Source organism: Psammomys obesus, unplaced genomic scaffold, assembly GCF_907164565.1.
Source record: "Psammomys obesus unplaced genomic scaffold, mPsaObe1.curated_primary_1811, whole genome shotgun sequence".
Lineage (NCBI taxonomy): Eukaryota > Metazoa > Chordata > Mammalia > Rodentia > Muridae > Psammomys > Psammomys obesus.
The window spans coordinates 5754804-5767116 of NW_026596120.1; the positions used below are offsets into that span (position 1 = coordinate 5754804).

At 37.1% G+C, this 12313-nt stretch overlaps 1 protein-coding gene across 4 annotated transcripts in view; it reads right to left on the reverse strand.

The window, feature by feature from the left end:
• Positions 1-12313, reverse strand: part of U2surp (U2 snRNP associated SURP domain containing) — a 58334-nt gene that overhangs the window by 9144 nt on the left and 36877 nt on the right. For all 4 annotated transcript variants that reach the window (XM_055629661.1, XM_055629660.1, XM_055629659.1 and 1 more), the window contains 4 exons: positions 8801-8957; positions 7646-7741; positions 6799-6865; positions 4451-4610 (listed from right to left, as the gene is read on the reverse strand). In XM_055629661.1, the coding sequence (XP_055485636.1) occupies positions 4451-4610; positions 6799-6865; positions 7646-7741; positions 8801-8957 (480 nt within the window). The remainder of the gene's footprint in view (positions 1-4450; positions 4611-6798; positions 6866-7645; positions 7742-8800; positions 8958-12313) is intronic.

A 12313-nucleotide genomic window follows, 5' to 3' on the forward strand; every position in this document is an offset into this window, starting at 1 on the left:
AGCAAAAAGACAGGCATGGTATACACTCACTCATATAAACATACAACATAGAATAAACCCACTAAAATCTGTACATCTAAACAAACTAAGCAAAAGAGAGGACCCTAACTAAAATGCTCAATCCCCATCCTGAAAGGCAAAGAGGATGGACATCAGAAGAAAAAGAAAGTAGGAAACAACCTTGGAACCTGCCACAGAGGGCCTCTGAAAGCCTCTGCAGTATAGACTGTCAAAGCAGATGCTGAGCCTGATGGCCAACTGATGGACAGAGTGAATGGAATTTTATGTAAGAAGTGGGAAATAGTAAGAGCTGGAGGGGATGGGAACTTCACAAGGAGAGCAACAGAACAAGATAATTTGAACACAGGGAACTTCCCAGAGACTCATACTCCAACCAAGGACTATTCGTGGAGATAACCTAGAACCTCTGCACAGATGTAGCCCATGGCAGTTCAGTGTCCAAGTGGGCTACATAGTAATGGGAAGAGGGACTGCCTCTGACATAATCTGATTGGCCTGCTCGTTGATCACCTCCCCTGAGGGGGGAGCAGCCTTACCAGGCCACAGCAGAGGACAATGCAGCCACTTTTGATGAGAACTGATAGACTAAGATCAGAAAGAAGGAGAGGAGGACCTCCCCTATCAGTGGACTTGGGGAGTGGCATGCATGCAGAAAGGGGAGGGAGGGTGGGATCGGGAGGGGAGGAAGGAGGGGCTTATGGGAGATACAAAATGAACAAAGTGTAATTAATAAAAAATTAAAAAAAAATGAATGTTAGAGGAGAGAATCTTTTTGTAATTGTGTATGTATGTAGGCTTGAGGTCAACTTCATTGTTCCTTAGGCTTGCTAGCAACCTGGGTGTTTTGGGATAGTCCCTCACTTGAATCTGGGGCTCAGCAATGACGACTGGCTGGCCGACCAGGGAACCTAGCATCTTGTTTCATCCTCTCCAGTGCTGCCACATCAGGTGCACAGCACCAAACCCAGATATTTACATGGCTTCTAGGAATCTCTCGGGTCTCCAAATTTGCATGGAAAGCACTTTACAAACTGCACTATCTCCTAGTCGTTTTCATTTTGTGATAGTTTCCTTATGTGGCCAAGCCAGAATCAAACTTGTTTAATTCCTGGTGTCCATCTCTCAGGTGCAAGGATTACAGGCATCTGCATCACATATGGCTGAAAAGATTTTTTTTAAATCATTATAAAACACCACCTTAGAAGTTTCTGATAATAAGGTCTAACTAGGGCTCAAACATAGGATACCCATAAAAAGAGTGAGCACACTTCTCAGCACAAAAGAAAAGAGTCCAGCAAAGCTTAACAGTCTTCCTGCTGTCTTGGGACAACAAACAGACATCACATTCTCACTTCAGCAGTCTTTCATTAGTAACAGGCAGAAAAGGCTCACCATCACCACCACCACCATCACAACCACCACCACCACAACCAAAGGCGTTCTACTTGGCTCCTAGCCTTCTGCTCCCCATCCTTTGTTGGCAGAACCAGAAAAAGATAGCACTAGCCTAGTTGCCACTCTAAGTGGCATCTAATCAGCAAAATACATGGCTACAGGTTTTAAAGTGTTTTTGTACAGAATATTATTATTATGAAACAAATACATCAGTTTAGGCACTTTTATTAGGATACATATGGGAAAGGAATAGCTTTCAAGAAGAAAAACTATGGTATAAAATATAGTATATAATAAGACTACCTAGAGAAACTAATTTAGAACTGTACTCTTAAACATTTTCTAATAAAGCCACTAGATTTTAAAACAAAAAACTGATACTCAAATAAAGAGGCAGAGAAACAAGGTAAGAAAGCGTGAAATAAAATTTGTGAGCCTTGAGTTGTAATTCAAATCTGCTACCAGCTATGAAACTTTGTTCTATGACTTAAATGTCTCAGAGTAACAAAGATTTAGGTAATGCCAAAATGAAGTTCAAGCCTGCACTTTAAACTTAAAATCTGGTTTATCTTCCAATTTATGTGATAGGTATGATGAGAGCTGGAGAGATAATGAGTAGACTAAAGAAGATCATATACAGTGCACACACAGGGTACGTGTGCACACACAATATAACACACACACACACACAACACATATAAACTTGGAAATGGTAACACTCATAAAACTCAGCTAACAACTAAAAGCTACATTATGTGATTTTCTTCTCATACTAATAAGGAGACAGAACATTTTAGAAGAATTAGGCAGTCTATATGGACCTTTTTAAAATTTATTTGTGTGTGTACGCATGTCTGTGAACTCCCTCATGTACAAACTCGTGCCACAGAAATTCATGTGGAGGTCAAATTAGGTTCTGCCCCCCCACCATGTGTGTTATGGCCATCAAACCCAGGCCATCAGGCTTCGTGGCACCTCCCCACACTGAGCCATCTCCCCAGCCCCATACTGACATTACAACTCCAATTATCGAGAAAATATAATTTTACTAAATGTAGTCTTTATTTCTATAGCCTACTCCCCAGCCTTAAGGACTGAGTCATGAGTCTTTTGCATGCTAAAACAACTACTCTAGCAGAGAACCACATCCCCAGGAATGGACATGCTCGTATGCGTACACGCACACGCGCACACACACACACACAGCAACTCTCTTTTTAATTTGAGACCCTCTGGCTAAGTTGCCCAGACTGTTCGTGAACGCTTTAGGTCGTCTTGAACTTATAATCTTCCTGTCCCAGTTTCCCAAGGATCTGAGGTTAAAAGCATGTGCCATTATGTATGCCTTGTTTCTACTCTTAGTAGCTTCATTAAATTAGGAAGAGCTTCTCAGGAAGACAGAGGGATTAGTGGTTTACAAATGGGCATAAACAGAATGAAAAAAAGTCCAAGTGAGTGTGTTCACTATTACACAAAACCCTATTCCAGCCTAAAACTGTCAAGAGAACATCGGTGTGCTCTAAAAGGAAATGAATTAAATTACTAACTGAAAGACTCTCATTTCTACTTTGTTGTTGTTGTTTGAGACAGGGTCTCTAAATGTAGCCTTGGGTGTCCTGAACTCAATTTGTAGACCAGGCTGGGCTTGAACTCACAGCGATCTGCCTCTCCCTCCCCAAGTGCTGGGATTGTAGGTGTGTGTCACCAAGTCTAGCTTCATCTCTACCTATAAACTGGCACCATGTAGATTCTACATAGTTTGGTGATAGCAGGAGAAAGGTAGTGAAAAAGACCATTAATATAGTATGCAGAAAGACATAGCAGGCACTCAACATCACCAGTCCAGAACTGAGGGCTCTCACACATTCTTTCAAGTCCTAGACTGACTGGCTATTTTGCTGGGCATTGGCTGGCAAAGTGTACCAGCCTGAGCACTCAATACTTTTCTCTTTATAAGATCTTGTCCCTCCAGAGGATTTATAACGGTTAATGGTCACTATGTGAAGAGATTTTCCATTAAATAAGTTCTTAACACTCAAGATCCCAAATCAATCCTAATCATGCACATAACCACATATGCACGCGCGCACGCGCACACACACACACACACACACACAAAGTCAATAAAGTATAAGACTGAAAATGGAAAGAGGCTCAATGGGAGGTAAAGGGGTACTGAAGGGAGGTAAAGAAGGTACTGAAGGTTGAGTATGATCAAAATACCTTATATCTATGCATGAAAATGTCATGAAAGTCCCTTATATATAGTTAATATATGCTAATAGAAACCATTTTTAAAGTTCCTAAAATGCTTCTTTCCAACATGATCAATTAGCCTGAGATACAAAACAATTCTTTCCAATATGTTCAATCAGCCTGAGATACAAAACAAACAGCACTATTAAAAAAGGAGGACTAAAAGAAGAGGTAAAAAGTTTGCCCTAGATAGTTTGGGCTTGCTCACCTATTATTTTTTTTCCTCTTAAGACAAGACTCAGGCAATATTCTCTATAACCTATCACGAAACCTTTCAAATTAATTAGTGTAATTAATAAAATACAAACCAACTTGAATGCGCCAGAAAATTTTAATTTTTCTTAGTTATATGGTATGCATTCAAAATTGAATGGATTTCCTACGTGATCAATCCTATTCCTTAGCATCCACTTCCTCAGTTCTTCTATATTTCACGCATTCAAACACAGTACAGCCATATCCTTTTCCCCTCACAAAAACATCAGCCTAGTGGGAAATAGATGTTCAACAAACAAGGAAATAAGTCAAACAAACAAAATACACACATGATAAGTAAAATCATACAGAGATAAACACAACAGGTAGCAAATCTAGAGAGAAAAGACAACACTAGCACTGAGAAAACGTGAAGCTTGAACAAAGAGGCAGAGAATTAACTCATATGGAGGTTTCTAAGCAGTAAAAATGGGATATATAAAGAACCAAACCAAGAGAGTATCAATTTGGTATTGAAAACTAAAGGCCACTGAAGTAGTTTTAATTTTAATGCAATACAAACCTCAATTTCACGAAGCTTAGCTCGTTTTTCTTCACTCATTTCAGAGTACTTAGAGAACTTGGACTCAGTCATTTCTTCTCTTACTGGGTTAGAATACAAATGATGTTCTTCTGATTTGGAACTCTGAGTGTCTTCTTCATCTTCACTTTCTTCTTCCTGACTTTGGAAACAAAGGACACAATGCATGTCACAGCAAGGGAAACAAAATGGACTTTACATCTCGGTATTGCTTTTCATTGTCTTGAAACGGATGTGATATTGCAGAACATACAGAACATTTTCTGCAAATATCTGGCCAGGCAATATTTTTAAACAGTTCTGAAAAACATTTCCTCTACAGAAAAAGTTGAATTTCAATATAATAACATAATCACACTTTTAATAAATTCTGCATGTTAATGCTATCAGTGTGCTTTTCATTCCAACACAGAAGACCCTCACCTGACCTGCACATTATACTAAAGCACTATATAAAGCTTGAGTAGTAGAGAACTTCAACTATTATAACAGAGCTGATCCTGAAAGCTGACTCTTCATTCATATGTTTATGGAGTCTGTACTTTTTTAAAATTTTAATTTATCTTACTTTATGTGTATGAGTATTTTGTCTGTATGCATGTATGTGTACCATGTACATGCCTGTTGCCCACGGATATCAAAAGAGGATGGTGGAACCCCTGGAACTGAGTTAAGGAACAGTTAAGGAACTGAATTAGGTCTGAACCTCAATGCAGGTACTAGAAATCAAACCCAAATCCTCTTCAAGGGCAAAAAGTGCTCTTAACCTTTGAGACACAGCTTCCTGCTATGAAATATAGAATTTTTAATTTTGTAAAAAATAGAAATTCAAATTTCTAATTCTATACCAAATTCATTACAAATAACTATTTTTACAAATTCGTTACAAATGCTACTATTTTTAGTATTTCGCTCCAAATATTGCAAGTACTAGTCTTAAGATTTCATCTCTGCTGCATATGAAAGTTTTATGAAACAGCCTGAAGTAAAAAGGTAGCCCTCATCCAACCGCTAGAGAGCAGCAGTGAGCTGTAAGAAATTCTCAAGGACCACAAAACTATGCTTTTGTTAACATGATTTACTTGGAGTTCTAAGAAAAATTAAAAATATGAATTCTACTTCTACTACCCTGTGCTTCTACCAATGATTACTTCAGCATCAATACTAAAATACACTAACATAAAAACAGTAACATAAAAATCAATTTTATGCTAAAAACCCTAATGTTTTCAGAAATAAAATGAACCAAACAAAATATCTGGAATTCTTTGACAGACTTCCCATTCTTCACTGTAAGTTAAAAAAATTTTGATCAGTCCAGTATGTCTTTTAATGCTAACATTTTGAAATGTTGCTAATTATAAGGTCAGGAACATAAAATAAAGTCAACAAAACCAGTTTTAAAGCAAACTAAACTGAATCATTCAATTCTAGTACTCTGAAGTTTCAGAGAGCTGTCTCCACTGGTAAGACACACTTCTACTTCCTAAGTATCTCATCATTACCAACTTGCTCCAGTCACACCAAGTTTCTGCAGACAGTACTGCCAGTTTCCTCAGGACATCAAATCATTTCTACAATCTGTTGACTGAGCACACCTTGCAATCCACCCACCCCTCTGCTTTACTGAATGCACACAAATGCATTCTGTGCTAGGACAACAAAAGGACTTTGCCTTTTTTCTTCTTCCATCTGTGACTAAAAGACTTTGTAAGAGTTTTTTATAAAACAAAAGCTTTCTACTATTCTTGATACCAACTCTTCCTACGTGAAACTCAATATTTACAGCAATGACTGTAAAAAGTATAAAGCTTCCTAAAACTTAATACAAATTTTATCTTAGCACCAATGTCAAAGGCAAAATCCTCTAATGATTACAAGAGAAAACTATCAAAATTATATTTCTTTATATTCACAAATCTCCCCTTTAAACGCTCTGAGTTCCTCAGACATATTTGCATTTAAAATAACAGTACTGAGCAATGCACTATCCAAAAGGAAAGGAGTATAATCTTCTACTTACTACTTTAAAAATCACTTTCTGTGGTTCTAAAACAGTATAAACAGTATTTGATGACAAAGATCTGCAACAAATACAACTGATGAAATAGTAGCTATAAAGCAAGACTGTATAGCCTCAGGTAGAAAACACAGCAAGGTGAGGCCTGGTACAAAGACCAGAGACTGAAGCTCTTTATTCAATGGGAAAAAAATGATGGAGACTAAAGATGATTCTCTCACAAGAACTGTTATTTTAACCAGATGGTTAAAATAGTAAAGGAGTATATATGTGCAGGGAAATGGCTATGTTTGAAACTTAAGAGTCTTACTTTTGGTTTTCTTCTTCTTCTGATTCTTCGTGCTGGTCAAATAACTCCCACTTAGAAGTTGTTACCGCTGCACAGGGAAAAGAGAATGTAATTCCAATAAGGTAAATCATCATTTTTGCTACAACACAGTATACACCCAGCTTTAGAACTAAAACTTTCTAGTACAGGACATTTTATCTAAACTTATCTGTTCTTCCAACAGCCAACTGAATGTGTTATACATTTCTTGTACCTACACTGCTAACTATGTAAATTCAGAAATGATTTTTTAAAAACTACCACATTTATTTCTATGGCGAATGGAAAGATTTATTTTATCAGACCAATAAATATTAACAGATATGGCTCCAACTAAGTATCAAGAGAAAGGCAAGCATAAACTTAACCTAACAAGCATTATAAGAGGGCCAAAGCTCAGATTCAAAGAAACTGAGGATTTCCAAATGCATACTGCTTCCCCCATACACTTTGTATTGAAACATCTTGGCCTAAAATATTTTTGGTGTTTTTTGTTTCGTCTGTGATTTCTCTAATTACTTTCAAAGCTTACAAACTGTAGGATTAAAGAAAATTATTACAGGAGCACCAACAATAAATGAATACTTACAATAGACCTAACACATGGTACCATTGAATCTGAAGACTGAAAACAAAGGTTTTACACACAAGAAAAACACACACAGGCAAATACACCAGTAATTACAAGAACTCAATTTTCTTCCCCATCTCCAAATGTTGGGGATCCAACCTAGTGCTTTACACACACAAGGCAAGTACTATACTACTCCGTGACACCACTACTCCAGTACACAACTATTTACAAGCTCAGGATTTGCAATTTCCTCACCTTGTGCTTCCAATTCAGATTCATCTACAGCCTCCCATTTTGACGGGGCAACTTTAAATATGGGTTCATTCTTCTTTGAATCTTCAGTTGCATCTACTATTGAAGAAAGGATGAGCTATTAAATATACTTAGAGGATGACTAAAACTAATGTGCTTATCAAAAGTCAAATAAAAATAAGTCCATATGTAGAAAAACATTGACAGTATCAAGAACAAGGATTATGATTTACTCACTTTTTTGCTTGAGACAAGTAAGCCCTTTTACCCACAAAGGACATATCCCAAGACCTCTAGCAAATACCTGAGCCTATGACCATTTCCTGCTTTTTTATCCACATAAATTTTTATAAATTAGACACAGTAAAAATGTAATAAAAACAATCATGAAAGACAAAAACCGTTAAAATGTACTATGATACCTAAAACTTATGATTTTTTTTGGAACTTTCCAGGTATTTGCAGACCAAGTTGGCAGTGGCAACAACAAAGCCAAAAATGTGCATGGAAGAACTACTGAGAAAAATAAGCAAATAGATAAAACCTATATATACTTGATCGTTTTCTAAATTAAAAAGTTAATACTTTATTAAACACTTTAATGCAACTTTAAAAAACTTTTAAGCACTTTAATGTAGGCGGGTAGAAAAACAAACAAGATAATACTGAACATCTGACATTATGACTATAAAACAAACACAAGATTATGCCTATAAGTTTCAGACAACGGAGACAAAAAGAAAAACCTGGTAACAGAGGAGGGTAACAGTCCCAAAAAAGAAAAATGACCATAATCCAGCCCTTTCCTTTGCCACAGTCAAACACACTGCTAGATAACCTGAATTTTTTAAATAATTTTGTTATTTTTAATTTTATTTTATGTACATTGGAGTGAAGGTGTCAGATCCTTTGGAACTGGAGCTACAGAGAGTTGTGAGCTGCCATGTCGGTGCTGAGAATTGAACCCAGGTCCTTTGGAAGAGCAGACAGTGCTCTTAACCACTGAGCCACCCGATAACCTGAATTTTAAAATGCCAGAGAAGGTGAGTGACTTGACACAGTCAAAAATAAAAACACTTCTCCGTACCATCACGTGCAAAAATTCAATCATTTTGGCAATTAAACTTGTTAGTGTTAATGTTTGAAATGGAAACTTACAAGGCACTCCATCCAGATCATCATCAAGACTTTTTATAGGGACTCCATCAAGATCATCCATGGGAGTAGCATCAATGGGAATTCCGTCCACATCTTCCAGAGGTGCACCATCAAGCTCTTCCTCAATGGGAGCACCATCAAGATCATCTGGCACATCCTACAGAAATATGAACTACTGAAGTATTTTCTTTAACGTGCTGAAGTATCTCACTATTAGATTAACTTAAAATCCAGTAAAAATCAACATGACTGGATATCCTTATTTCCAGACAGAATGTAAATAAATGCTTTATCTTCAAATCTGCTGAGGCAGTAATCACCTGTAAATTTATTTACCTAATATACACTAAGTGCTTATTACTGGTGCCAGGTAGCATGTGAGTCAAGGATGAAAAAAATTAAGCTTGGTTCTTCTGTCAAAGAGCTTAGTAAAGACTTTTGTTGTTTAAAAAGAAAATATGTCAGAACAATAAATTAAAAGGGTGTATCACCACCTCACTAGACTATTTAATAATTAAATTTTACTTAAAGAAGTCAGAAGGTGTCCTGAAGTTACTTAGCCTGAAATCTGGTAAGGCAGAAGGTCCAGAAAGAGAAGAACACGTACAAAGACCAGTAGTAGAAGGACACTGTGCACTGCAGAAGCTGAAACAAGAGTCTGAGAAGACCACGGAGGAGCAGCTGTCACCTCGCCAACTGGCGAGTCAGAAAAACTCATGAAGGAAGGACGCGAGAAAAAATCCTGGGAAAGAACAGAATCAAATGTGTGCTGCACAAAGTACAGTTCCCAGGCTTTCTAAAGCAATCTACCTCAACCTCACCAAAGAGTACCAGATGGAGCCCTCAAAGATAGACTACTCAGTAAGATATCCCTACTACAAAAGCCCAAAAGAATAGCCAAACCTCTAGATGTGTAGGCTGCAACACAGTAACACAAGAAGATGAAAATCAAGGACCTTCCAAAGTCCTCTACTAGGGAACTGAAAGATTCTGATGTAGGTTAAAAGACAGATGAAACTTTTCTTGTAATAATGATGAATGATATAAACCTGGCCCTAAAGGAGAGTCAGCAAGAGAGGAAATCTGTTAAGAAAATTAACAATATGGATAAAACTATTAGAATGCTAGAAATGAAAACCTCAATGAATCAAGTTTAATTTACAGTAGTGGGCCAGGAAAGGCAAGGAAAGACATTGCATATAGGCTTACCAGTCTGAGTTGAATCCCTGGACGTAAGGTGAGTAAGAGAGATTAAAGAATGCAGAGATTGTCACGCTGGCCTCTTCTCGAGAGCTGTGGCAAGGATGCCTGCATGCCTACTCATACTATAAAGTTAAAGAGAGGAAAAAAAAAAAAAAAAAAAAACGGGGAGAGGGGTTGTTGTTTTGTTCTGTTTTGGAAGGGGGACAGACTGGGGAGATAGTTATTGCAAGACCTGGGTTCAATTCCCAGCACCAACATGGTGGCTGACAACATCAGGACTTTTGAGTTCCAGGGGAGCTAACTCTTTTGTCTGATCTCTGTGGTGTACATGTACACATGCTGGCAAAACACTCATACAAATAAAATAAATCTAAAGCAAATAACAATAGGAAGAATCACCAAAAGACTCTACCAAGCAGAACAAAGTATGGAAGACAAGGTGGATGAAACAATGCACTCAAATATCAATAAAGAAAACAAATGAATAAATAATCATGACCACAAAGAACTCTAGAATATGGCCAAGAGCCCAAACCTAAATCATCCATAGGACATAAAAATTGAGATAAGCACTAATTGATTACATAAAATAAAGGAGCAGACATTTTAAAAAATCTAGAGATTTAAAAAAAAAAACACCAAAAAACCATGTTACTTAAAACCCCAACAGATACAGCCAGATTAAGAACCTCTCTGTGAAGATATATAGTCAAGAAATCAAAAATACAAAGCAAAGCAACAGCAGTAATAGCTGTAAGGAAAAAATGTCAACTCACCTACAAAGGCAGACACATCAGAGTAATATGTTCCTGGTGACCCCAAAGCAGGATGACATGGAATGATATAAACCTAGCCCTGAAAGTACCAACCAAGAGTGCTAGACCTAACAAATTTGTCTTTTAAAACTGAGAAATAAGGGCTGGAGCTGGAGAGATGGCTCAGTGGATAAGAGCACTGACTACTCTTCCAGAGGACCCGGGTTCAATTCCCAGCACCCACATGGCAGCTCACAACTATCTATAACTCCTGTTCCAGGGGATCCAACTCCCTCAAACATGCAGGCAAAATAACAATGCACATAAAATAAATAAGTAAAAAAAAAAAAAAAAAAAAAAAAAAAAAAAAAAAAAAAAAAAAAAAACAGAAAAAATAAGAACATTTCAAAATGAGCATAAACCAAGACCATTTACAAGTACCAAGTCAGCACTGCAAAATACATTTAAATATTATAACACAAGAGGAAGAAAACCTCAATCCCAAGGGCCAGAAATGAAAAATATTCCAGAAGAGGACTAGATAAACAAAGAAAAGATACGAAAGAATCCATCATGTCTAGTCTGATAAACCAGCAAAGCCCTGATCTTAATAGGGGAGAAGTTCAAAAACAATTGAACAGAATAAACAACAAACAATTAGAATTATTACAATTAGGAAAGCTTTCTCAATAATAACTAAAAAATAAATGATCTCAATACACCAACAAAAATATTCATGCATTATTACCAGAAACAAAGATGAAAGATTTACAAACTATTTAGGAGGAAAAAAGCAAGAAATGATGATGAACACAATTTGGTACCACCATGCTGTATCTTCCAAGTGCACGTTTACTTTTTTAGCAAGCTAAACAAAATGAAAGTTGTTATACAGTGAGAATCACCAACTCATGACATAAGACTTTTTAAACATTTGCAATCGTGCCAAGCAATATAATTCAGTGGTAACTATTCTTCAAATGTTGGTGTTTTCTTTTAGTATAATGTCTTCATGATGCTGGGCAGTGGCACTTAGTTGTGGCATCTGATCACATAGACAACAACAGCTACAGTGTTGCACTGCCATCCCTTTTTTGTTGTTGTTGTTTTGTTTTGTTTTGTTTCCAAGACAGGGTTTCTCACCTTGGCTGTCCTGGAACTCACCCTGTAGACCAAGCTGGACTCAAACTCAAGAGTTCTGCTTGCCTCTAGCTCCCAAGTGCTGGGATTAAAGGCATCTGCCATCACCTCTTGGCTGCCATCATTTTTTAATCCAGTTTTTCACTAAGTTACATGAGATACTCAATGTTTTCTTTAAAACCATTTCCTGTTAGATCATTTTGCCTATCTATAGTGTAATTTAAGCTCTGGGAGATGTTCAAGCTATACTAGGCTGAGCTCTCAGGTTCAGTTATATGGGTACAAGTATTCAATGTATCTTCAACTTAATGAGATTTACTTACAGTAAGTTCATGAAGACCCTCTTGTTAGGTGAGGGGCTTCTGTATATTATCTGTTTTCTACTTGTACATCACAAATCTTTTCAAGTTATTTA